The sequence below is a fragment of the Prionailurus bengalensis genome, chromosome E4, assembly GCF_016509475.1.
Source record: "Prionailurus bengalensis isolate Pbe53 chromosome E4, Fcat_Pben_1.1_paternal_pri, whole genome shotgun sequence".
Classification (NCBI taxonomy): Eukaryota; Metazoa; Chordata; class Mammalia; order Carnivora; family Felidae; genus Prionailurus; species Prionailurus bengalensis.
This window is the reverse complement of record NC_057360.1, coordinates 65,656,540-65,679,773: the sequence shown is the minus strand read 5'-3', so window position 1 is coordinate 65,679,773 and position 23,234 is coordinate 65,656,540. Positions and strand designations below refer to the sequence as shown.

General features: G+C 42.6%; 1 protein-coding gene across 1 annotated transcript; it reads left to right on the top strand.

Moving 5' to 3' along the window:
- The first annotated feature begins 1,755 nt into the window (after window positions 1–1,755).
- LOC122475948 (olfactory receptor 10R2-like) lies at window positions 1,756–23,234 on the top strand. The gene is given in 8 exon segments (XM_043568077.1): window positions 1,756–2,039; window positions 2,284–2,482; window positions 14,355–14,433; window positions 14,650–14,776; window positions 17,893–17,983; window positions 17,986–18,367; window positions 18,370–18,854; window positions 23,082–23,234. Coding segments are annotated over 8 exon segments (1,800 nt in total).

Sequence of the window (23,234 nt, the reverse complement as noted above, 5' to 3'; positions counted from 1 at the left end):
CAGAGCCTGGAGCCCGCTTCCGATTCTGTGTCTCCCCCTCTCTCTGCCCCTCCCCTGCTCATGCTCTCTCTCTGTCTCAAAAATAAATAAAAACATTAAAAAAACTTAAAAAAAAGAAACTTATGATTGTTTTCTGAATCTAAATTTTAAAATATGGAAAATAAAGATAATTTTCCTCTTCTACTTCACAGGTTTTTTGACCACCCCTTTGAACCATTTCTTATTTAACATAGAAGTGCTATGTAAATGCGTGGAAAAAACAGTCAACCATCCAGTTCCATGAAGAAGTTGGAGGAGAGGGGTCTACGTGGCCTTGCACACTGAATCCATTAAGGAGAGGAAGCTACCCAGTGTCAAAGTTGTCATCAGAGTATGTACTTCAAGAGAATGACTTGGGTAGCTATCGTGTCCTACGTCTCGCCTGTTCAGAGGTCCTTCCTCAGTACCTCCTGGGGAACCCAGTACCTCCTGGGGAACCAAACCTGCACTGACCGGGTACCTGTTGTTTCCTCATCGTTGTAGTGGATACTCACCTTTCTATGATTTTCACGTTCTCTGTCTCTCGTGTCATACCCCGAGTCCAATCTTGGCTCCCAGATGTTGGAGATAGTTACAATCGGGACATTTCCCACTGCCTACCTGAATTTCAGACACTGTGCCTCCTTGGGTGCAGGCTTCTGGACACACAGCAGCTTATCAGTATTCTCTTTAAAGCATACCGAATGAAAGTGACGTTCGTAGTTCACGTGTGACTGCATTTTCAGGTGGAACGTAACTGTGTTCTCTCTTGTTAAGTTTACTTAGACTTTCAAATTAGAGTGTATAATCATCAATAATTCTATTTCAAAATTACTATCTCTCTCCCTGGTTTTGTTTCCCATTTTTCAGGTTTTGGATTAAGTCTTGTATTATTTTCATTCTTACTAGTTAAATAACCGAGGCCTTTAAAGCACAACATATCCCTAAGTATGGGATGGTCCGTCTCTGTTATTTCATCCCATTCTTTTTTCTTTTCTTCCTAACACATTTGCAACTGTCATTGATTGACCAAATATTATTTACAAGTGGAATATTTGCTAATTTATTATAGATATGTCCTGGCTAATATTTAAATAACTTCTGTTATTTATTTTTAGCTTTTGTGTGTGTTATGTGAGACCATGTGACTGGTATTAAGTTCTATGTTTACAATTCATTGTGTTTTATTATTTTTTTTTTCTGAATTATTCCCTATGAAGTATTTTTATTTAGGTTGAAATAGGACGCATAGTATGGGTGTTATCTTAATTTTGTAATTAAACCCTTTTAGTACGCAAAATCATTATTTGCTCTGTGTGTATATGATTTGTCATGGTTTCATTGGGCTGATTGCAAATACTTCCCTATTCTATTTCTAGCGATACTGACTTGGGGATTTTGTTACGGAATCTGTTTTTTATTTTCATTTTAAATTCACAAAACTTTTGTGAGAGACAGAGTGCAAGCAGGGGACAGGGAGGGAGAATCTTAAGTGGGCCTCACACCCAGCACAGAGCCTGACATGGGGCTTGATCTCACGACCCTGGGATCACGACCTCAACTGAAATCAAGAGTCAGATGCTCCACCTACCGAGCCACCCAGACACCCCTGGAATCTGTGTGTTTCGAATGCTAAGTAAACCTTTTGGAATCCAACGTATATATTCTATTCCAGAACCCACTAAAATGCTAACACGAAAGCACTCGTCAAGAAGCAAACAGGAGAGAATAATATACATGAGGGGTAAAAAAGTGATAGAGGCCAAAGAAAAAGCGGTTCTAAGCAGAAAGGTGGTGGGAAACCTGCAGAAGGTGGGAAACCGTCGGAGAGCAACCAGTGACAGCACAGACCTGTGTGCGGACTCTCTCCTCGCAATCAGGCCTCCCTGGTGCTGCGGGAAAGAGGAAGATTGGCTCATGTCCCAGGAAGGAGAGCGGCTTCTCAGCCGATGCGGCTCAGAGGATCTGCAGGAAGGACCGGTTTCTTTCCTTGGTCCATATCATCACCAGCTGATACTTCAGTGAACACAGTAAAAACAAAGTACTTGAAAAACGAAAGGGAAAACATCTGAGTGTCCCCTTCTGTCTCCCGAAAGGTGTGTCCACTGATGGGATGTCTCAGTGATATCACGTTCTGGAACACTTGCCCAACCTGTCGCATTTCATACCCGTCTCACCACGAGTTGGTAACAAAGAGCTCAGGAACTAGACTGCAGACTCTTCACCTGAGAGTGTTGGCCTCTAGTCTTTTCTGTTCCGTGCCAGGGTCAGACGGGAAGGTTTCCCTTCCGGAGCAGAGACACCAGCCCTCACTCGAGGAGCTCCACTTGAAGCCGCGGTCAGCGTGAGCCTGAGTGTGATCACAGCACAGGGTGTCGCCGGCCTCTCCCCCCTCAACTCCCAGAAGGTGACAGCTATCCTAAACAAGTCCCTTAAGAAACGGGACGATTTCTTTCCGCCCAAGGTGACTGGATGTTATCACTTAGCTCAAAATAAATGTGTGACTCTGCTCTGCCTGGCTCTCCTGCTGGGCACCCCCCCAGTCTTAGTTTCACCCATGCACGGAGAGCTTCTAGAAGCTTTTTGGGTGCCACAGCCCAGAGTAGATTTCAACATCCAAGGCTTGCCAGACATTTGAAGAAGGCTTGAACGTGAAACACAGAGGTCAAAACAGAAGAGCAAAACATTTTCAGAGGAAATCTAAAAGTGCACAGGACCAAAAAATATTAACACTGACACCTCTATATAAAATATTGCATTCATGAAAGGACGGTGTATCATGTTCACTTTTTACAGAAACAAAACTCACTAACAGAAAAAAACGTACAAATCGCGATTGGCATATCAACGCATTTTCAGAGTGAACCTACACAGGTCAAAAATAGACCATCGCAAACATCTGGTTGCCCTGCCTTCTCCACGAGAAACACCTCCTGTGGCTTCTCCTCCCAGCCTCAGGGTTTGCCTGGCTTCACACTTTATAAGGATAGAATTTAGAGGATGCGGTCTCTACAGTTCTTGCCATTCTTTCTCTAGTTTTCCCTCTTTCACATCTGCTTTTCCGGTTATGGCCCCATCCGTCACGTTCATTCACGCGTATGCCCTTTCAAGGTTAGACCTCATTTATGAAGTGGTTTTTCATTCATTTCTAGCTGCTTCCTAATCTGTCCTTTCGCTTTCCGAGACTTCTCTTCCTCCAGTCACCCGTAATGGAATTCTTTTAAATGCCGATCTTGACTATAATTTTGCACATTCTATTACTTCTTTAATTCTTCCCAGCGTATTCTGAAATATTGGGTATAAGTCTCCATCCGTTCTGTGGACGTCCAGGCTCTTGCAAGGCGAGTTCCCCAGGAAGCACACTGGGAAAGGGTGCGGCCATGTACGATGCTTATTAGTAAACGCATGGAATTAACACCTGTGGGATGGGACTCTTGGGCTGAGGAAGAGGTCAGGCTGGAGGGACTCCCAGTGACAGCGTCAGCCATCCCTGGGAGTGTGTGTGTGTGTGTGTGTGTGTGTGTGAGAACTCTGTGGTACAATGGCCATGCAAGGGGGGCCCCCTGCGTTGGGCCAAGATGGCCAGGAATTTATGAGCCCACATCAGTCAGGGTTTGGCTGTGTATTGCTGCAGGAGACGTTGTTACTTAGGGTGAGGGGTCTAAGCTGCTGATGAAATGCCCGGAGAGGCACACAGCTGAAGTCCGCCCACCCACAGCACGGCCCTCACCCGGAGTACAAAGCCTTTGTGGAGGAGACTCTGCATCCGGGTCATCTCTACAAGCCTTTATGTGGAGGAGAATCTGCATCCGGGTCATCCCTACAAGCCTTTCTGTGGAGGAGAATCTGCATCCGGGTTGTCACTACACGGGCACTCCGCTAATGCCTCCAGGGATGTTGTTCTGCTGGGTTTTTCTGTGTGATCTTTGTCTGAGTTCATTGGTGTGAGACTGGTTTACCTGCCCTCCCAAAGGGGAGACTGGGCCGCCATTATCTTCCTAGTTTTGTAACAAGAGCTCCTTCTGTGCTGCCATCACAAAGGATCCAACTGTTAACAGAGCAATAAGCTTTCCTTGTTTGGTATCATGTTTTCACGTTGGCCAGTTGGTTTTTAGGTTCTTACCATTGGTGGCTGTTTTTTGTTCTTGTTCTCACGATACTAGGACTACCAGAAACAAACAAACAAAAAACAACAACAAAAAAACCCCACAATCATTCTTTTCCTCTGCTGTTTCAAAAATTTTGATGCTGTATTTTGAGTTTCTTGAGTATATTTTGTGGGTTGAGTTTTTTAAAATGTCGTCATGGGAGTTTTAACGTCCTTTTGCATTCACTTTTCCCTTAACTTACTTTTAAATTGAGGAATAATTTACATAAATAAAATGCAAATATTTTAAGTGTAAGTTATTTATGAATTTTTGCAAATACATCCACCCGCTTAACCACCAGAGCAACCAAGAAATACGACAGATCTGTCACCCTCAACGTTATTCCATGCCGTTTTCCAGCTGGCTTCCTGCCCTGAGACAGCAGAGTGGTGATTTTGTTTTTTCCAGCTTTATTGAGCTGTGTTGACATGCAGCATTGTGTAAGGTAAAGGTATATAATGCAATGATATATACGTGTATATTGAGAAATGCTTACCACCGTCAGATTAGCTAACACCTCCATCACCTCACAAATTACTTTTATTTTTGTGGTGAAAACATTTAAGATCAACTCTCTCAGTGACTTTCAAGTATATAATATAGCGGTGTTAATTAAGGTCATCAAGCTGTACCTTGGACCCTAGAACTAACCCATAACTGCAGGGGTGCGTCCTTTGACCAACAACTCCCTCCTCTCCACCCTCCTGCCCCTGGCTCCCACCCTCCTACTCTCTGACTCTGTTACCTCAGCTTTTTGGGATTCCACATACAAGTGAGGCCATATGGTACTTCTCTTTGTCTGACTTTATTTAGTGTAATGTCCTCAAGGTCCATCCACATTGTTGTAAATGGCAGGATCTCCTTTTTCATTGCTGAAAAAAAATCTCATGGCATTCATTGCTGTTTAGAATTCTCTGGTAAGAGTATGCCAAAATAGGCTTATCCATTTACCTGTTGGTAGACATTTAGGTTGTTGCCTCTTCTTGCTATTATGAATAAACCTGCCATGAACATATTTTGTAAAAGTCTTTGGTGGATATTTGCTTTTGTTCCTCTCTCTCTTGTCTGGGTAGATACATATTTAATTTTATAAGATGTTGCCCAGTGTTTTTCAAAGTGGGTGTGGCACGTGATACTCCTACCGGTTGCTTCACATTCTTTCCAACTTTTGGTATTGACAGGGGTTTTGTTTTGCTCTTGTTTTGTTTTTCTAAATATAGGTAGTTTTAGTGGGGCAAGTACTATCTCATTTAGTTTTATTTTGTATCACCTTGATATCTAATTATGCTGAATGCTTTTTTTTTCATTTCCTGATTGGCTATTTATATATCTTTTTAGTACATTGTTCTAGTCTTCTATGTTGATAAGACTGGCTTTTTAATTATTGAGTTCCAGGAGTTATTGACAGACACTGGGTTAAAGTTCTTTTTGTAAGATACATGTATTGTGAATATTCTCCACAAGTCTGTAGCCAGCATTTCTATTTTCTCAGTAATGTTTTTAATGTGAGTGAGCTTTTTCATTTTGCTTAAATTTACTCATAAATTTATTCTTTCATTTTTAGTGCTTCTTGGGTCTTGTCTAAAAAACATTTTCTTAAACCAAGGTTAGGGAAAACTCCTCTTACATTTGCTGGTAGCAAGTTTCTACCATGAGCTTTTATACATGGTGTTGGGTTCGTTTATGTTCCATCTCTTAACCAAAGATATTGAGGCATAATTTATGTATAATAAAAGACACCCACTTTAAGTGTATGGTTTTAGGTGTTTTGAGAAATATATATACCATGTAACCACCGCCATGATCCATAGGAAGCATTCCGTCACCCCAACATTGTCCCTCGTGCCCCCTCCTGGTCAGTCTCCTAGACACCACTGCATTCGATGATACTAGAATTTCATATGAATGGAATCGTATAGTGCGTACTTTTTTGCTTTTTTGATCTCTTCCATGAAGCATATTTTTTGAAATGTAGCCACACTGTGTGTGACCTAGGAGTTCATTGTTTCTGCTCCTTTGTGTAAATACACTGCAGAGTGTCTGTGCAGGCACCCGATCATGGTGCCCTTCTCAATTTTCACACATGTCTGTAACATATGGGATGTTGTTATTCTGTGGAACAAATATCTAGGCGTGGAATTGCCGAGTCATGTAGCACATATAAGTTAGCTTTCTAAAAGATTGCCCAACAATTAGGCAAACAAGTTTGCTGTCCGACTTTCTCCACAGCAATGGGTGAGAGGTACCAGCTACCCGTCACACTCAACACAATGGATCGGTCTTAATTTCATCCATCGGGTAGATCCGTAATGGAACTGGATGTGGCTGAATTTGAATTTCCTTCACGACTAAAGATGCCGAATATCTTTTTGTGTGTCCATCGGCTATTTCTGTGTTTTCTTTAGTTGAGCCTCTTTCTAACATCTTGTACTCATTTCTGAACTGGAATGCATCTGCCTTTCCAATTTTTGGATTGGATTCCTTGTCTCCTAATTGAATTGTGTGAGTTCTTTCTATTTTCCACGTACTTTGTTTGGTCACATATGTATTATCAAAATATTTCAGTCACGTTGTGGTTTACTTTTCATTTTTTTTAATTAAAAAATTTTTTTCGTGTTTATGTATTTCTGAGACAGAGAGAGACAGAGCATGAGTGGGAGAGGGGCAGAGAGAGAGGGAGACACAGAATCCGAAGCAGGCTCCAGGCTCCCAGGTGTCAGCACAGAGCCCAACGCGGGGCTTGAACTTACCAACCCTGAGATCATGACCTGAGCCGAAGTCAGTCACTCAACCGACTGAGCCACCCAGGCACCCCTATTTTCATTTTTTTTTACCAGTGTCTTTTGAAGAACAGAGTTTTGTTTTGGTAAGGTCTAATTTATTGATTTTGAATTTTATAGCTCATATGTTTTGAGTCTTATTTAAGAAATGTTTGCAAAACCCAATTTCACTAAGATTTTTTCCAATGTGATTTTTTTTAATAAGTTTTATAATATTAGCTCTTCCAGGCAGGGTATGATTCATTTCCAGTTAAATGTTTATATGGTAAGAGAAGATGACAAGATTCTTCCTCTATCAAAATGCATCATTGTTGGAAAGATTATTGAACTGAATTCCTGGCAGTCTTGCAGGATATTAATTGCCTACACAAACGTGGATCCATTTCTGGACACTCTATTTGGATCTGTTTGCCTAAATTTATTAATACCAAACTGTCTTTTTAGAGGTAGCTTTGGAATCAGTGCAATTCCCTCTGGATCCTGCCCTCCAGGTTTCTCAGGGAAGCCATCCATGGGAAGAGCTACACCTCTGAACCTGCTGGGGAGCCACCGTTGGTGGCACTGCAGAAGCCACTCATGTGAAGTGCCTCACTATGGAAATTTCTGGGAGATTTGCTGGTGGGGACAGTGCAGCTGAAATGGTGGGAGGGAATACCACTGGGTGTCCCTTGCACTGTAGGCCTCCAAGCTAAAGAGAGCACAGCAGAACCAGGGACAGGGTCCCCATCTAGTGCTGCTGTCCCCTCAGCGTCTTCTACTGACAAAACTTAGTGTCGTGTTGGCTGACAATGGAGAAGTGTTCCAGTATCACATTGAGAGCAATTAGAGGAAGTTTTAGAGCTGAAACACAATTCCATCCATAATTTTCACAGCCCACTAGAGTTAATGTTGTGGCTACACTTGAAATGGAGAAGCTTTGGAATTACTTGGATCCATTTATCCCCACCCCATCCCTTATGCTAGTCTACTACTTCTGTGTGCATTAAAAACTCATAGGAAAATGTAGTAATTTTTGCTTTATTCATAAGTATTCTAAAGACATTAAGAAGAAAAAAATCATCTTTTGTGTTTACTCAAATATTTATAATTGTAATATTGATTTCTTTTTGATGATAGATCTTTAATATTTATATTTGTTCATATTATCCTTTAGGAAGTTTTGGAGGATGAATAGATGATTACTTACAGCACTAACTGACGAGTTTCCTATTGACCTAATCCTTCTGGGTTGTGTGATGAGAGCCAGATGTTGACGAACACACATGAAGGTCTGTACTGCATAGGAATAACCCTGAAGTTAGGAATCTGGGAGCTTATTTGGAGTGGAACAGTTCTTACCCTCCCGACCTAACAGAGGGAGAAGAACATTTGTTCCCTTGTTATTTGCAGTCCTTTGGAAGATGAACACCCGGTTCCAAGGTCTTAGGTTTCCTCCACTTTTGAACGGAAACACATACTTCCAAGAAGGCCAATCTGTCACTAATTATTTAGCATATTCTAGATTTCAAGCCTTGTCCCTCAAGCTAGGTGCCAGGTTTATTTACTGAGGGAAAATTCACATATGTACTGTCTAACACCCCGCTACTCGAGTTTCTATCTTGTACAATTTCCCTTTAGCTTGAAAACCTTCCTTCTGTATTTAAGCTAGCCCAATCTAAGCTTATTGGGACAAATTCTCTTAGTTTCCCATTATGTAAACATGTCTTTATTTTACCTTCAGTCCTAAAGAGTATTTTCAATGGAAATATAATTCCAAACTAGTAGTTTTATTAACTTTTTTCTCTTACCATTTTTACATTTCTGTTCCACTGTTTTCTGGCCCTAATTTTTTTTGGGGGGGGAGGAGGGATCGGCTTTCAAGATATGCTTCTCCCCCTCTCTGCCACCACAGTTTGGCTCTGATGCACCAAGGTATGGATTTCTTCATATTTATCCTGCTTGAGATTTGTTGGGATTCTTGAATCTGTAAATTCGTGTCTTGAAAAATATTTGTGGAATTTCTGGCCTTTATTTTTTCAAATAGTTTTTCTGCCTTATTCTCTAGCTCATTCTTTTCTAGAGTGCGAATTACACATAAGTCAGACTGATCTGTGTGGTTCCCCATATGCTTGGGGTTCTGTGTGTCTGTTTTCATTGTTTTCTTGTCTTGTTCACACTGAGTCCTTTTTTTTTTCATTTATTTTGATAGAGTATGAGCAGGGGAGCAGAGAGAGAGAAGGAGACAGAGAATGCCAATCAGGTTCTGTGATGTCAGTGAGGAGCCTAACCTGGGGCTTGAACTCAAGAACTGTGAGATCATGACCTGAGCCAAAGTTGGACGCTTAACCAACTGAGCCACCCAGGCGCCCCCATCAAGTCACACTTTAAATCCAAAATTACTTTCCATATACAAGACCCAAAAAATATGGCCATTTTTGAGAAAGAAGTCAATCAATATAGACCTACTGAGATGTAACTCAATGTTGAAATTAGTAGGCCAGGATTTTAAATCAGCTATGATAACTATGTCCAGTAACGTACATAAAATGTTCTTGTGATGTTGAGCATCCAACAAGTCTCAGAGGAGAAACAGAAACTACAAAAAAAGACACCCCCCCCCCAAAGAAGGTAGAACTGAAAATACATTATCTGAAAAAAAGAAAAAAAAACCTTCAAAGGATGAAATTAACATCAGAATGGAGGTAACAGAGGAAGGAAGCGGTGAACATTATTACTGAGCGATAGAAATAACGCTGTGATTGGATGCTTGCATGGCTCAGTCGGTTAAGTGTCTGACTCTTGATTTCAGCTCAGGTCATGATCTCATGGTTCTTGCGTTCAAGCCCCGCATCAGGCTCTGTGCTGACAGCTCAGAGCCTGGAGCCTGCTTCAGTTTCTGTGTCTCTCTTTCTGCCTCTTCCCCGCTCATGCTCTGTCTCTCTCCCTTTCAAAAACAAATAAATATTAAATTTTTTATGAAGTGTGACCTGATGAATATTATGTTGTAGAGACTCGGCTAAAATAGTTTGACAATTGCTGATGTTTTTAGTTTTAGGAGGCAAGTAACTTGGTTGGACTAAAACTCAACACTTGTTCTCTGGGGTGGTGGTTCAAATCTCTGTTTAATCCTTTCAGACTCTGGGCTGCTTTGAGTCTTTCCCACACATACGGACTTCAGGGATCAGCTAGACATTTGGGCAGAACATATATGTGGAAGGAAGCTCTCTCTCTGGTTCTCCCATTTCCAGGATTTTATCTTCACCTCCCAGCATTCTGGTTACCCCAAACGCTATCCCCTGGTTCTTTGTGCTGGGAAACCTGTCGGCTTCTTTTTTGAACCTTAATCTTTTCACAAACAGTGCTGACTGTGGCCTTCATTAAAACTGAAAACTTAACGCTGTGTACTTACCTACTTCCAAGTGTTGACTACACTCTGGGTCTGCCTGCTGTTATCCTGTCTTTAGTGCCTTCAGCTAGTTGCCCTTTGTGTTTTTTCCAGATTTTGTAGTAATTGTCTTTAGGAGGGTTGGTCTTGTAGGGATTTACTCAGTGAGACCAGAAGCAGAATTGCTGCTTGCCGTTACTTTTAAGAAAGTTTTAACCTCATAATAGAAATGAAATGTTTTTATGTAATAAAATTATTCCCTAATTACTACTTAATCAGTGATTCAGTTGGAAATTAATGCAGGAAATAGGAAATTATGTAAGTGTTGTTAGAAGAAAATTTAATTAAAAAACTATAAATGATCGGGATGTTTGAAAAGGTCAAGAGTCTGTCACTGGCATCATTGATCCAAGGACACAGGACAATAGCTGAAATCTGTAGCCAAGGAAATGTTGCTGCTGTCACTATTTAACTGCTTTCTCTGAGTACAACACTTGGGAGCAGAAACTGAATCTAATTCCTACAATATACTCAGATTCTTACTATTTTGCTTCTCTGTACAAGCAATATAAAAGAAAGATGGCCTCAGTTTTGCCTCCCGTTTTCAGTTTAATGAGGAAAACCCCAGGGAGGGTGAAGTTGAAATAGAGAAAAAAGGAGAGCTAGGAAAACAGACTGAGTTCTGATGACTTCACGGTCTGATGACATCATGGTCTGTGACTCACAGTTTGCCTGAGCTAATCTCCTGATGTGCTGATGTATGTTCAGATATGGGTGTGATGGATGGTTCTTCGTTTTTATGTACTGAATCCAATTTAAATTGGATTTTATTTTTCACTTTTTTCAGTACAACAAAACAATTTATCTAGGAACCATTTCAAGAGTTCCTGTTGAGACAAACCCTACCCCCTCCATTCCTCAGCATAGGGCTGGTTAAAAAGGTCCATGAAATCTATCACACAGTGTCCCACCTTCTCTTCTATAGAGGAAGAACATTGATTAAATTCCATATATAGCTGTGTAGACTGAATCTCTCAGTCTTTTGAACTGAGTCTTTTGACTCAGTCTTTTGAACTTTGCATCACTAAAAATGGAGGTTTAAGACTTTTGTCCCCATTGTTATCCTGTTATTTGGATAAAGCCAGCTCATGGAGTAAGAAATCTAGCACAAAGGGGCACCTGGGTGGCTCAGTCAGTTAAGCATCTGACTCTTGATTTGACTTGGGTCAAGATCTCACGGTTCGTGAGTTTGAGCCAAATATCAGGCTCTGTGCTGTTTGGGATTCTTTCTCTCCCTCTCTCTACGCCTTTCCCCAGCTCTCTATGCCCCTCCCTAGCTCTCTCTCTCTCTCTCTCTCTCTCTCAAAATAAATAAACATTAAATTTTTTTAAAAGAAATCTAGCACAAGGAGTAAAGCTAGGTCAAGTGAAAGAGAATGGGAAAAAGATTTATTCAATCAAAATGCATTCACTCAACAAATATTTATTGAATGTCTATTGTGTATCAGGCAATATCTTAGATATGGAGTCTAAACATTTAGTAGAACAGAGGGAAAGATCCCCACAGGGTTGGAAAAGAGAGATATAATCACAGACATTATATTGTCTATTTAATAGACAATAATCATAAATTGTGGGACGCGCTAAAGAGAAGTAAATTATGGATAAAGACATTTCTCTGAGGTTGGCCTCTGAGTCAAGACTCAGAATAACCCATAATGCAAGTTCCCGAATTGAGCCATATCTGATCAGGTTTGTCATGAACTTCCCCATTGTTTAAGCTAACAGATTCCCTTTCCTTATGCTAAATCATGTTTTACTTCTTTCTCTTGAAAGCCAAAGGTACTAACATAACACAGTCTTCTTTTTATAGTGTAATTTGAAAGATTTTTTTTCTTTTTTCTTTCTATTTTTATTTCTATGATTTATGTGCATAGCCTGTTTTGTGTATTGGTCTGGATTCTCCAGAGGAACAGAATCAGTAGAATATCCATATATCTTATATAGATAGATCATCTAGATGCATCAAATAGATGAATACGTAGGTATTTATTATAAGGATTTGGCTGAAGCAATTATGGAGGCTGAGAATTCCCAAGATCTTCAGTCAGCAGATTGGAAAACCAAGAGAACCAGTGGTATCATTCCAGTACAAGTCTAAACATCTGAGAACCAGGAAAGCCAGTGGTGTAAATTCCAGTCCATGTGCAGATGCTAAGGCTGGAGACTAACGTCCTAGCTCTATGGTAGCCAGGCTCAGAGAAAGAAACTTCTTCTACTCAGCCTTTTTGTTCAATTCAGACGTTCACCTGACTAGACGAGGCCCACCCACGTAGGGGAGTGCAATCTGTTTTTCTCAGTCTACTGATTCAAATGTTATTCTCATCCAGAAAAAACTCACAGACCCACCCAGAATAATATACAACTAAATATCTGGGTACCACGTGGCCCAGTCAAATTTACATAGAAAAAAGTAACCATCATATCTTGTTAGTTTTTATATTACATAGTAATTTTAAAGTTTAACAGCTTTGGGGAACCTGAATGGCTCAGCCAGTTAGGCGTCCCACTTCAGCTCAGGTCATGCCCTCATTATTCATGAGTTCAAGCCCCGCATCAACATCAGGCTCTGTGCTGATGGCTCAGAGCCTGGAGCCTGCTTTGTATTCTGTGTCTCTTCTCTCTCTGCCCCTCCCCTGCTCATGCGTGTTCACGTGCTCTCTCTCTCAAATAAATAAACATTAAAAAAGTAAAAATTAGGGGCGCCTGGATGGCGCAGTCGGTTAAGTGTCCGACTTCAGCCAGGTCACGATCTTGCGGTCCGTGAGTTCGAGCCCCGCGTCAGGCTCTGGGTTGATGGCTCAGAGCCTGGAGCCTGTTTCCGATTCTGTGTCTCCCTCTCTCTCTCTGCCCCTCCCCCGTTCATGCTCTGTCTCTCTCTGTCCCAAAAATAAATAAATGTTGCAAAAAAAAATTAAAAAAAAAAAAGTAAAAATTAAAAAAAAAGTTTAACAGCTTCTTCTAACAGCTGCTTTTATTATATAAAACACAGATGTCTTTCTTAGTTCAAAACTGTTTACAACTTTATGTATTAGAAATTCTCATTTTGGGGCACCTGGGTGGCTTGGTCGGTTAAGCGTCCGACTTCGGCTCAGGTCATGATCTCACGGTCCGTGAGTTCGAGCCCCGTGTCGGACTCTGTGCTGACAGCTCAGAGCCTGGAGCCTGTTTCAGATTCTGTGTCTCCCTCTCTCTCTGCTCCTCCCCTGTTCATGCTCTGTCTCTCTCTGTCTCAAAAATAAATAAACATGATTAAAAAAAAATTAAAAAAAAAGAAATTCTCATTTTACTTTTTCTTCTTTGAGATCCCATATTTTAAAAAGATTTTAAATTGTACCTTTGTTATATACTATCCTCTTTTTCTTCACTTAGTACCTTTTCCCTTTACTTTAATACAAGGCAAGGTGCAGAGAGAGAAGCAACAGAAATGCAGATTCTTGAGAGCTTTCGTCTCACAGAATCCTAAAGAATGTAAATATAAAAATTAGAAGTAATTTCCTACAGCAGTTGCTGGAAAATATAACTGAAACCTATGCTTCCTGTGTTCACATTGTTCAAACTTGGGATTGGTGCCTGATAACAGTGTTTCCACCACCACGAAAGCCACCATTGCCACCATTGTAGTCGCGAGGATCTAGAGCCTTGGGGATGAAGTCAGTGGGGGTGATACACAGCATTTGCAAACAAAAGTTTCCTCAAGACGAAGTGTCTCCATTTGAATTTAGTTGATAATCTTTTCTGTGAATGTGCAATTAGCCTGTCCAGGGCTATTGCTTTGATTGCATGCATGGACCATACTGAAATATTTGAGATGGAGTATGTTTCCTCTACGTTTGCTGGAAACCTGAGTTTAAGCTCTAATAAAAAATAGCGGCTAATTTTAACTTCCTGAAAAAGTATCTCCCAGTGCCTGAAGGAGGGACTAAATCCATAACTGTGTCCAAAACTGACCCCAGAAATGTGACTAACTGCGGTATTTTTCAGATTTCTTCCTGCTTGGAAACCTTGGAGGTCTTTGAACAGGTGTTGTGCCGCAGCGAGGCCCCCGTCCCTGTGCAGAAACGTTTATTCAGGAAGATGCACTGAGCGGACCAGATGTCCCAGGAACCCTGGGATTCAGCAGCTCTTGCCAGGGGCTCATGTGCACATTTGACAATTACTGGAAGCAGCAGTAGCTGTTGTCAGATCTCAGCTGGTAGCCTCTGAAAATGATCTAACTGGAAAGACGAGGAGTCTGAGTCAGGAATGAGCTCACTTAGGAATTTCTGCTGCTTTGCAGGCTGGGACCTGCCAATAGGAACATCTCTGCCCAGGGCCACTCCCAAACCTGCAGCAACACTCCCTGTCAAGTGCACTCAGTGCTCTCAGACATCCCTGTGTGACTCAGTCATGATTCATGAGGGAAGGTACAGACGGTGGAATTTTTATATTATGTCACTGAAGAGGAAGAATAATGATTCCCAAGGAACTTGTCTGTCTTGGGTCAGGCTATCAGAGAATCGCAGGGAAGATGGGGTGCCTGGGTGGGCTTAGTCCGTTAAGCATCGACTCTTGATTTCTGGTCATTCGGCTCAGGTCGCGATCTCACCGTTGGTGAGTTCAAGCCCCACGTTGGGCTCTGTGCTGACGGTGTGGACCCTGCTTGGATTCTCTGTCTCCCTTTCTCTCTGCCTCTCTCTCTCTCTCTCTCTCTCAAAATAAATAAATACATTTTTTTAAAAAAGAGAGAGAATTACAGGGAAGAATGAAGACCATTGGGCTCGCCAAGCCTTGGAAGGTATTACCCACAGGTTTTGGTCCTATTCCCTACCCTTGGGGCTGACACTGATTGGAGACCTTGTCATCTCCAGGAAGCTAGGAAAAGTGTGGTGTCACATATGTGACCTGCGTGTAAACACCCCACCCCTTCCCTTGGTTCTCAAATCTACTCCTCACTGCTGCTCGTGGAGGACTCAGTTCTGCCAGCTAAGACACCATGCCGTGCTCCCACATCCTCTCCTTGGTGCGGAAACGTAATTTGAGAGGTTCAGAGGAACTTGACCGACAGAGAGAGCTTTGTTTCTTCTTTTGCAATGCCAGAACAAGACTTGATTTTTCCTGGGGATGTCCAAGGAAGGGGCTTCTCCCTCACGTGAAAGACCCCAGAAGAGACAGCCCTGCGTCGCCTCCTACCATATGGGTTTTCACATGCACGTCTCTGTCCTTCACCTGCCACGGTTTTCAGCTCCTAATGAGCTACGAGGCAACCTGGGACTAATTGCCAACTCATTGCCAACGTCAGGGTTTGTTTCCTGTTCTCTTTTTATCCAACTGGCCCTGTGAGATTTGAGTCCACGGGGTTGCCTGCATCCTCTTTCCTCATTGTAAGGATTGGAACCGTGCCAAAAATAAAATTGTAATAATGGCTCCCAGGAGCTTGGGAAAGTACAAATATAAACCAGCGTGTCGGAACCACAGCTAATGAGAGACAAAAGAAAAGTTCTTCTATGATGCTTCAGGGGATACTTCCCAGAATTCTCAGCAGAGCAAGTAGGAGTACACAGTTTGGCGCATGGAGATGTCGTAGTAGAAAGGAAGAGAATAAAGCCATTTCAGGATAGAAACAATTATAGCAACATTAATTTTTTTAGTCTCCTTTGGTGAGGTTTCTGGGTGTCACTGGATTCTACTCACGGTGTGCCAAGGGAGCAAAGGGAAATAACCCCCGTTGGGTTACTTTACGTGGGGGAATCAAGTGAAGATAGTGTTTGGGTCCAGTGATAGACAAGTGCCAGGCACCAGCGATAATTTTAGAAAAGTCCTAATGATCCCATGAGCTTCAGTCTGTCTCGTTAGTGAGGGTTACAAAGAGCATGTGAGGAGAGTAAGGGACGCACACGTGTGGTAGTTTGGAAAAATGGAGGACAGTATAGGGCTTTGGGGAGAGAAAATAAAATAGGGCATCACTCAACATTTAGTTCATTCAGCTTCCATTCTCAAATGTCTCATGAAACTATTCTCTAGCGACAGTGGTATACCAGAAAAGTCTAATGGGTGACCAAAGAGTGAAAGAAGCAAGCGTCTGAGATGTCTTTCCTTACAGACCTTCTGCTGTCTTTAGACCTCACCACCCAAACGTTGTGTGGACAAAGCATCTAAGCCTCAGAGATGGGAACTGAGGAGGTAGATGAATTACGTTCCTCAGGGAAGACCCTGGTGGTGATCTTTTGTTAGCCATCAAGTGATGCATAAAGGGTTTTGAAGAGCCAGAATCACAGATGGAAAAATAAAGCGGACACTCACACTTCCAGTGCTCTCGTGAAAGCAAGGGAACCCAACACGAATGCACTCAGAGCTGACGTGGGTGAAGGCACGATCCCCCAGAGGTGTGGGATCAGCAGTCAGCCGGGCTCTGGAATTGAGCTACATTAGCTAAAGAATTTCGTTTTGCAATCTATCCTGTGCTTTTATTGTTTTCAATTATTTGGTTGGTCTGGATGTTTCTTTATTACTTTATTAAATTCATACTTGCTTTCAGTTGAATGGAGGGGCAAGGATCTGTCCATCCTTTAGCAAGGAGAAATTACAGGGAGCTGAACCCCTCGAGGACAGGTGTGCCCAACGCAGAGGTGAGCTCTGTTGGAAATCCAAGGAAAACGTGCAGAAATATAATGGTTCAGATCGAGGAGAGGTCTGATGGGTTGGATGGATTTCTGTTTGAAGCTTAAAATTACTTATAGGAGAACTCTAAATCAGTTTGCTCTTCCTGGCAAAGTGGTGAGCAGGGGGTAAGACCAATGCCCCGCGTGACCGTAAGATCCTGAAATGGTCTTAGAGCTATTTCGGTGCACAAAGCCTCCTGCCGACACCCCTCTCTCCAGTGGGTCGAACAGGTTGCGGGATTCGGTCCAAAGATAAACTAATGTCAATGCATTATTATCATCACTAAAAATATGCACAAATAGGAGTTGGGTTTGAATGTTGGCTCAGTAGGTTTTTTTTAAATAAAACAGGGTAAAAAAAACACACAAAACAGGTGGAGATACACTTAAAGCACATCCAAAAGGAAACTTAAGAAGGACTAGCAACCATTTCCTGAAGATTAAACAACATATGCAGCAGAGGCTGACATTTACTAACAGTTTACAATGTGCAGGTGCTGCGCAAAGTGCTTTCACTTCCATAAGAGCCCCGGGAGAGAGGTGCCGTTAACATCTTTACGTTACAGATGGGAAGACAGGCACAGACGAAAAATGACAGAGTTGGGATTGTCACACAGGAACTCTTCAGACGCCTCCGTTTGAACTGGGCAGTGTGAAAACATTACCTAGACTTAAGCACCACAAGAGATGCCAAAATGTCCCTGGAAACAGGTGTAATTCTACATTTTTTGAAACAGTTCTATAAACTGACATGATCGTTTGGGCATTTCCTGCCTGCCTTCGCCTTCCTCCTTCTATTTGTGGTTACTCTATCATAGTGGGACAAGCCGCCCGCCTCTTTCAGAGTAAACAATCTGCTTCTTCATTCCTGTTCTCTGTAGGTCAATCTTGGGGACCAAGTCAACCAAGCTAATTTCTCCTCTGTCACAGAGGTTGCTGCTGGGCTTCTCCAACCTCGGAGAAATCCAAAGCTCATCCTCTTTGCTGTATTTCTGTGCCTGTATCTGATCGTTCTCAGTGGGAACATCACCATTGTCACTGTCGTATGCCTGGCTCGCAGCTTCCACGTACCTATGTGCTTCTTCCTGGGGATCCTTCCCATCTCTGAGACATGCTACACTCTGGTCATCCTGCCCAAGATGCTCATAAATCTGTTGTCCCCGCTCAGAACAACCTCATTTGTCGACGGTGCCACTCGGATGCTTTCCTTCTTTGGTTTTGCTGTCACTAATTGCATGCGGCTGGGGGTCATGGGTTATGACCACTATGCTGCCATCTGTCATCCACTTCGGTACCCTATCCTCATGAGCTGGCACATATGCGGACAGCTGGTGGCCACTTGTGCTGTGATTGGCTTTTGTTCTCACTGATAGGCTCCCTCTTAGTCTTTGAACTCCCTTTCTGTGGCCCCAATAAGATCAACCACTGGTTCTGCGACATCTTGTCAGTTATCCAACTTGCATGTACTGAAACCTACATCCATGAGCTGATCATCTTCATTGGTGGGGTCCCAACACTCATGATCTCCCTGACTTTTTTCTGCATCTCGTATGGCTTCATTGTCCACACCATCTTGAAGATCCCATCCACTGATGGCAAGCGGAAAGCCCTCCCCACCTGTGCCTCCCACCTCACTGTGGTCATCGTCCACCATGGCCGTGCCTCCCCTGTCTACCTGCGGCCTTCAGCCAAGTTCTCATCCAGCAAAGACAGGCTTGCGACAGTGGCCTACACAGTTGTGACTCCGCTGTTGAACCCCGTGGTGTATAGCCTCAGAAACAAGGCTGTCGAGATGGCCGTTTGGAAAGTGATTGGCCAAAGAGAATTTTATCCTAAAGCTTTGGTTTTTTTTAAACAAATTTTTTTTACATTTATTTATTTTTGAGAGACAGAGAGAGACGGAGCACAAGTCAGGGAGGAGCAGAGAGAGAGGGAGACACAGAATCCGAAGCAGTCCCAGGCCCTGAGCCGTCAGCAAAGAGCCCAACGTGGGGCTCGAACTCACAAACTGTGAGATCATGACGTGAGCCAAAGTCAGACACTTAACCGACTGAGCCACCCAGGCGCCCCGATCCTAAAGCGTTGTGATGACAACACTTCATGTCTGTGCAACCACCGTTTCTGAGGACACGGCTATAATTATGAAGCTGATGGCACTGTCATCTTCCATTTACATAGCACGGTGTAACCTCACAGTACAAGCTTCCCCAGGGTATTATTTTGGTAGGCATTGTGGAGTGCAGCTGTAAACCTGGGCTGATTGTTAGTCAGATACAAGCCTCAAATACTTTTCTTTCAAGTCTTATTTATTTATTTTGAGGGAGACAGAGTGCGAGTGGGGGAGAGGCCAAAAGAGAGGGAGAGAGAGAACCCCAAGCAGGCCCCGTGCCCAGCATGGAACCTGCTTGGGGTTGCATCCCACAAACTATGCAATCGTGCATGAACCTGAGCCGGAATCAAGAGTTGGACACTCAACCGGCTGAGCCACCCAAACACCCCTCAAACACTCTTAAACTTGCACAAGTATTTTGCTTTTTCAGAATATTTAATTGGGACTGATTTTATTCCATTCCAGGAAAGATAGGTAACTTGGGTTAGGAGGTTCGACTATCAGAGCTTCTCAGTGATTTAAGAAAATCTCAGTAGGACCCTTCACAAAAATCATGGATAAATAGGATACATGTAATGGAGAAGCATTACTACAGCCATGAGCCACCGGTGTTGGAAAGGATCCAAGGCTGTCGCTTCCACTGCCCTGTCGTTCTGGAGTCCCACCTGCAGTATCCTGGCTCTGCCTGACTGCTAAACAGGAGCCAGACACTGTCCAACATCCCTAAGTGTTATCAAGTCCCACCTTTGTGTATCTTCCTCCTTCCAGTCCTAGTTATTACCTCTGGAGATGCGTATCTTGTACCTAGTATCTCAAGTACACAGCAGCAACTCAGATATTTGAAGACGATAGCACGTGTTTCCTTTGCAGCACCTTTAACTCAGCGGGTGACTCTTTTGACCTTCATGGCAAATCACAGGTTACAGACCCCTCAAAATCCTGGTCATCGTTCCCTGGGTTATTCTCAAGGTATTTCCCATTTTGTCAACAGTATTCTTCAAATGGGTCACCAGGAAATGGGTGCACCATTCCAGGTGGGAGTATAGTCATCTGCCTTGTTCTGGAAGTCAATTTTATATTAATACAGTGTAGATTTTTTTCCCCTCTCATTTCCTGGTAATTTCTGTCACATATGTGCTCTTCCTGGACTCATATGTCCTTTAGGTTAAGGGGTTTTATGTTGTATTATCCCCAGTCCTATCCTTGCGAAGCCTATTTTGGTTAGTTTGGTTTAGTTGTATTATTCTTTAAGGCAAGCTCATAGTTCATATTTTTCCCCTTAAATCTCTGCCTTTGACTTTGGGCCAGAATATCCAGTTTTTTTATACTTTATAACACCAAGCCTACTGGTTATCTCTCTTATAACTCCGTTCTGTTCCTTCTTCTGGATTTGAAGGCTAAAGAGTCTATGTATTCTGTAGAAACACAATTAACAGTGGCTGCATGGAGTCCAATACCGATTTATACCCAATGTATCTATGACTAGATACAAATGGCGGCCAAGCGCCCGCCGTGATGGTTCACATGCTCAGATGTTTCCCATCTTCATCCTGGGTGCTCCACAGAACAGAATCATTTGCTTGATCTCCAGAAGTCCCATGTAGGAGCCCTCACACTTGACTTCTGCTCCACGGGGATCACATGCTCTCCTCCAACATCTGTGAGTCCTAAAAAGGAATAGCTCTTCCCTTTCTCAAAGTACACTCTGGGAAAGAATGCCAGATTGGTGGGCAGGCAGGCGAGATGATTTGGGACGCGGTACAAGTTTCCTCTGTTGCAACAGGGCTTGGGCAATCTTATAAAGTCAGCTGGTAGAAGCAGAAGCCTGAGGGAAATTGGACATGACTTTCTGAAGTGGGATCAGGAAGTCTTTTGAGGTTCTTGAAAAGTCCCCTCTATGGTCACAGAAACAGGTGGTCACAGTTTTGTTCCCTGTCCGGTCTCTCATATCCCCACCACATCCCTCTTACAAGTCACTGTCATGGCAATGATGCCCCAATAACATTGATGCTATTTATAACTGCCCTTAAGCTTGTGGTGTTTGCTTTATCATCAGGACTTCCCTTTCTTATCCATTTTAACAAAACCCCACTAGGATTTATATTAATCCAGCATAGATTTTTTTTTTAGATTAAGAGGGCATGAAAGGTGCAGAGGGTAGAGTTTCTAGATCCAGAGATGATGCGGAAGACTGGCTTTTCCCTACAAGACTCTCCGTGCTCATCAGACTTTTTTTCCTAATTCTACAGTCAGAACTTCAAGCGATCTCACCTGATTATTCTCCTCAGAGTTTCACTATAGACACTTGTCGTTTTTAAATGTTAGTTTATATAATAAAAGAGGAGAGGAATATCTTAAAAATCTAGCTATTTAACTGACGTCATCATCATTACCTTTGCAGTTAAATGTTGCTGGAGAAAATTGTGTAATAAATCAGATTATTACAATAAAGTGATAATCGACATCTTCAAATGAATGCCCAAAACTACTTGGTAAAATTTTTACATTTTTTAATGAAAAAAAAAGTCAACCTAGTCTCCGCAGAAGCTGTTGTACATATGCTCACTTCTAATTAAAACATCCATTAACTGCTCTCCTCCGCAGCCCTCTCTCTCAGTCCTGCCAAACATCTTGTTGCCCCAGGACATTGCATCATACTTTAGGAAAAACACCAGGTAGCAGATTGAATCTCCCTGTTCCTCTTGTCACCGGCTTTACACATGTCCTCGCCCCACAATTATTCCAATACCTTTTTTCATTCCTGTTACAGCACAAGGCACCCCCTTCAGTGTTCTCAAACATACTTCCTTTTCATATCGCCTGTGTTCTCTTTGTTCCCTATTCGGTGCTCCAGTATCCCTCTCTATGTAATCAGGGCTTCCCCCCGCCCATGTTGGACAACAGGGATCGAGGAACTGACATTATGTGAATAGACACAAAATAAGACTGTGTTGAAGTGTTTGCAGATTGGATGCTTTCCGCGTAGTTATGCCAAAGCACACACGCCCTTCAAAACGTGGAGAGAACTGGAGCAGTTTGGAAGGAACTCAGACAGCTGATCCCAGAAAAGACCTGTTCCCTTCCGCTCGATTTGTGAAGTTTTAGGCAGGAAAAGTGGCCTTAGGAAAGATCTTGGAAAATGAGGGAAGGAGTCAATTGAGTGATATCAATGCAGTAAATTAACACACCAGCTTTCAGACTCCATCCATGATTTACTTTTTTTTTTTTAAGTCTATTTATTTACTTTAAGAAAGACAGAGAGAGCAGGGGAGGGGCAGAGAGAGAGGGACAATCCGAAGCAGGCTCCACACTGTCGCACAGAGCCTGACCCGGGGCTGGATCCCATGAACTGCGAGATCACCACCTGAGCCGAAATCAAGAGTCAGACGCTTAACCCCCTGAACCACCCAGGCGCCCCAGTGACGCACTCTTTCCTCACCTACTTCCTAAGCACCTGCTACGTGGGGAAAGATACAGAGGTGAAAGGAACATCATTCCTGGTTTCCAAATGTTAAATCTGCACTTAGTGCCCCAAACTCCTCACGTAGAGAAGGGGCGATCCCCTTCCTACACATTTGTAAATGAAAATATCATGTGTATGTATACCTACACACACACACACACACACACACACATATATATTCATATGAATATATATTCATTAAGTTACTCAACATCATATCTACGTATATATGTACATATATATCTACGTATATATGTACGTATATATCTACGTATATATGTACGTATATATCTACGTATATATGTACGTATATATCTACGTATATATGTACATATATATCTACGTATATATACATGTAGATATAGATAGATAGATATGATGTTGAGTAACTCAATGAATATCAATGAGGGAAAGAAGTCTTGCTCCTACCAAGAGGGGTTAACATAAAGTGGCTTGGACCCCACCGTAACAAACTAAATACTGGAAAAAACACGTAGAACTGCAGTTTTCAGACATCGGGCAACAGGCAGTGTAACGTCCCCCGAGAGTGGAGGAGTGAACGATTTCGCCTCCGTGTGACCGGCCACAGGGTCCAGAGTGTGAAACGCAGAACCCGGACCCCAATCACAGGCCCCCAAGGGAAAGCCTAA